The sequence below is a fragment of the Macadamia integrifolia genome, unplaced genomic scaffold (genome assembly GCF_013358625.1).
Source record: "Macadamia integrifolia cultivar HAES 741 unplaced genomic scaffold, SCU_Mint_v3 scaffold263, whole genome shotgun sequence".
In the NCBI taxonomy this organism is placed as follows: domain Eukaryota; kingdom Viridiplantae; phylum Streptophyta; class Magnoliopsida; order Proteales; family Proteaceae; genus Macadamia; species Macadamia integrifolia.
Genome location: NW_024868844.1, coordinates 209,429 through 212,924, shown reverse-complemented (window position 1 = coordinate 212,924; position 3,496 = coordinate 209,429). Strand labels below are relative to the sequence as shown.

Sequence of the window (3,496 nt, the reverse complement as noted above, 5' to 3'; positions counted from 1 at the left end):
AATATATATCTAAATTTCCTTTGGAGAATGGATTTGGCACATCTGCTTGATCATCTTTTCTTGCGCTTGTAACAGGTTCGCTTCCTGACCAAAATATACCATCCTAACATTGACAAGGTGCTTAGCTCCTGTTCCTTCTCTCTTGTTTTTGAGCTAGCAAGTGTTTCTAGCATCTGATTGCAACTTATCCATTTATGCAGCTTGGAAGGATATGCCTTGATATTCTCAAAGACAAATGGAGTCCGGCTCTCCAGATCCGAACCGTATTACTAAGGTGAACAATAATGCTCACTCTTGGATAAAATGGCATTCAACTTCTGCTGATAACTTGACATAGATGATGCATAAAATCCTCTTATAACATTTCATCTGGAATAAGTAAAAGGAATCAAAGTATGTTAAAACTCTGGCAACTACCCAGTAAGGGAGTATTTAGCTCTACTTTCGAATGAGAAGATAATATGTTCAGACTGATTTTAGCATACTAAAGTTATGCAATTATCATGTTGTGCCATGTATCAGCATTCAAGCACTTCTGAGTGCACCAAACCCTGATGATCCTCTTTCTGAAAACATTGCAAAGCATTGGAAGACCAATGAGGCTGAGGCTGTCGAAACAGGTACTGGCAATAATTTTGAAATTTTATACCCTTAATTTTTCTCCAGTACTTCATGAAATTGTTCCCTAGGTCAATGTTGGATTTTGACCAAAAAAGAAAAAGGTCAATGGTGGCTCCTTTATTTGACCTTGAATTCATTATAATATGTGATGCTTGATATTTTGCATTGAAATTAAAATGTGAGCCTCCTGATTTTGATTTCAAGGTAAAGTGTTCTTATCAGGACCACTTTATTCTGTTAGCTGTTTTGGCTAAAAGATATTTAATATTTCCAGCTGATCTTGAAAATGCCCAAGATACTTGACAGTCAACAAAAATATTTCTTCATCTCATACTGTTAGAATTTTACAAAAAAAGCAGTCCATTTGCCATTATGTTTTCAATAATGTTTGTGTACTTTCTCCTCACTTGTTTGTTGCTTGGAATCTTGCAGCAAAGGAATGGACCCGTCTATATGCGAGTGGTGCATGATAACAAGACGGGAACCTTTTCTCGCAAGGTGACATCCTGCGATGTAAGTTACCAGTGGTTATTTTCGAGTGGAAATGATAAAAATTCATGTCTGAACTATCAAAAGATTGATCCCCTTCAAGATGTTTAGCTATGGGCTGTTCACTGGATTATCAAAAGATTAATCCCTTCAAAGTTGTAAGATTAGATAATGATTGGTGGTCTTTCACAATCTTTCTTGTGGTCTTAATTATGATTTGGTACGGTACATGATTTTCTCATGTGCTCTGGTTGTGAATGAAAAACAAATCCTTTATATAGTTTTTCAAGTAACAAGAAGCTGAAGTCAATTGGAAGGGAAGGAATGGTTAGTATCTGTATCCAAATTCTATACTTTTTGACAAATACTATTGTCTTTTTTTGTGCGTGGGATTTATATTATTTCCCCCCATCCAACCGCCATCACCCACTACCACCCAACCTAGTCAAGGCGAGATATGATGCCAGGTCTTTGCCAGACGTTACCGGTGGATTCTCAAATACTAATCTGTTTTGGAGCAAGTGAATGAGAATCACTAATTGGGTTGCCTTTAAAGACTATTTTCTCACAGTTTTGGGATCAGATAAAAATTGTTGATACCAATTTGGATATGGTGAATTTGCCTGAATTCCGCAGATTGGCTTGGAGTAGTGAGTGGTGATACCAGTACATTGCTGGAACTTGGGACCTTGATTCAGTGTGCTTACCTATCTATCTAGCTAGCCTTGGTGCATGGTGCCTTGTTTGTCGCTCAAAATCTTTCATAAATGCCAGCGCTAACAAACTTGAGACAATACTCACTCCGGTGGTGCCAATGACAACAATAGGCTTCTCTTCAATCCTCTACCACCAAAATGGCTGACTAAGATGAGGTTAAGGTTCATTGTCTTCTAACCCTTCTTCCAATGAATTAATTAGGGAAATGAGTACACTGGCTTTGAAATTTGAATGATAAGCCGTGGGTGTTCTGATGCTTGTTTGACTTTTCTGGGCAAGTTTTAAAATGGTATTTGATTTTATTGGGCAAAGTTCTAAAATGGTAATAGTCCATGGTGAGCCATGGAGCTGGGGATGAAAAAGAGGTGGTGCGGAGTCCCTATTGTTGGGTCATCACCTTCGACAATAATTAACATCACTGCAGAGATAATCAGTTTGGAGCATTTAGGTATTAGACCTCAACACATCATCCGACAGTTTGAAACATTGGGGTTTAGACCTCAACACATGGGCATGTTTCTTGAGAAGTTGGATGTGCACTGCCACGTCGGCCACGCCGTTGAAGAGCCCCATTCTCCAGGCCACCCGTATTATTGGAGAGACAGAGAACACGGGTGGAACATAAATTAATGTTCCCGACAAGGGAATTCACTAGTTTTGTCAGATATATGCAAGTCAAATATTGATATTTTAGTGTGAAGCTTCAAGGTCCATTATTGATCCCCTTTAATGAGGGCTTTAGCAGTTGTGATTTGTGAATGATGGGACGATGGATCTTTATTGCTCAGGAGGATAGGAGGCTGGGTTTGCGTTGGTGTAGGGTCATATGCGAGAATGAGTTCCATCTTGAATTGAAATCCACCTTACAGCATAACTCCTAACTATCTTAAATTCAAATCCACCTTACAGCTTAACTCTTAACTAAACGAGGTTTAACTTCATTTGTAAAATTGATCTTGTAAAAGGCAAAAGGTTTTATGCACGGCTTTGTCTGTAGATCCGGATTGGTTCTGGCTCATCCAGAATAGGTTGGAATGTTCAAATGTCCATAACTTGTGATCTGGAGATCGGAAGTGGATGATTCAAAATCCGTTTTTCTCACCTTTAAAAGGATTCATCGTCGTTGAGGTGACTTCCAAAGGTGACAAATGAGGTGTCTACAATAACGCCGTCAGTTCAGGCAGTGAATTTGGTAATAACAGTGATATTTTCAAAAACAATCTTTTCATAATAAGAGAGGGCAAATACTTGACAATGATAATCCTAGAAATGACACTCCTGACTTTGCAGGGAAATCAATTAGTGACAATGATAGCCATGAGAATGCAATAAATGCACGATCGGATTTGAGACATTGAAGATCGTCATGAAGAGTGGAAAGATTATATGTCCAGTGACAATTGAAGAACATATTCATGAGAATGCAAGACACCAAGAGATTCCTTCAAGAACTTATCCTAGGTGACCCCATACATACATTATTGGGGCAAAGTGACAGCTATCCAAGAGCTGAATAATGAAGCCTTGTTTGTACGAGTCGACCCGACCAGGGAGAACTGGATGAATTTGCATTAGAGTCTTCCCTAAATAAGCCTATTATTAAACATGATCATGATTATGCCGAGATAGAATACCTCATGGTCCAGTTTGTTTCTAAACTGTGTTCTAA

General features: G+C 38.6%; 1 protein-coding gene across 1 annotated transcript in view; it reads left to right on the top strand.

Annotated features, from left to right (window-relative positions):
- LOC122066911 (ubiquitin-conjugating enzyme E2 36) overlaps positions 1-1,447 on the top strand; it is a 9,354-nt gene extending 7,907 nt beyond the window's left edge. Inside the window, exons 5-8 of the mRNA XM_042630737.1 lie at positions 76-117; positions 201-274; positions 523-620; positions 1,054-1,447. Coding sequence (XP_042486671.1) covers positions 76-117; positions 201-274; positions 523-620; positions 1,054-1,091 — 252 coding nt within the window. The 3' untranslated portion in view covers positions 1,092-1,447. The remainder of the gene's footprint in view (positions 1-75; positions 118-200; positions 275-522; positions 621-1,053) is intronic.
- The last annotated feature ends 2,049 nt before the right edge of the window (positions 1,448-3,496 follow it).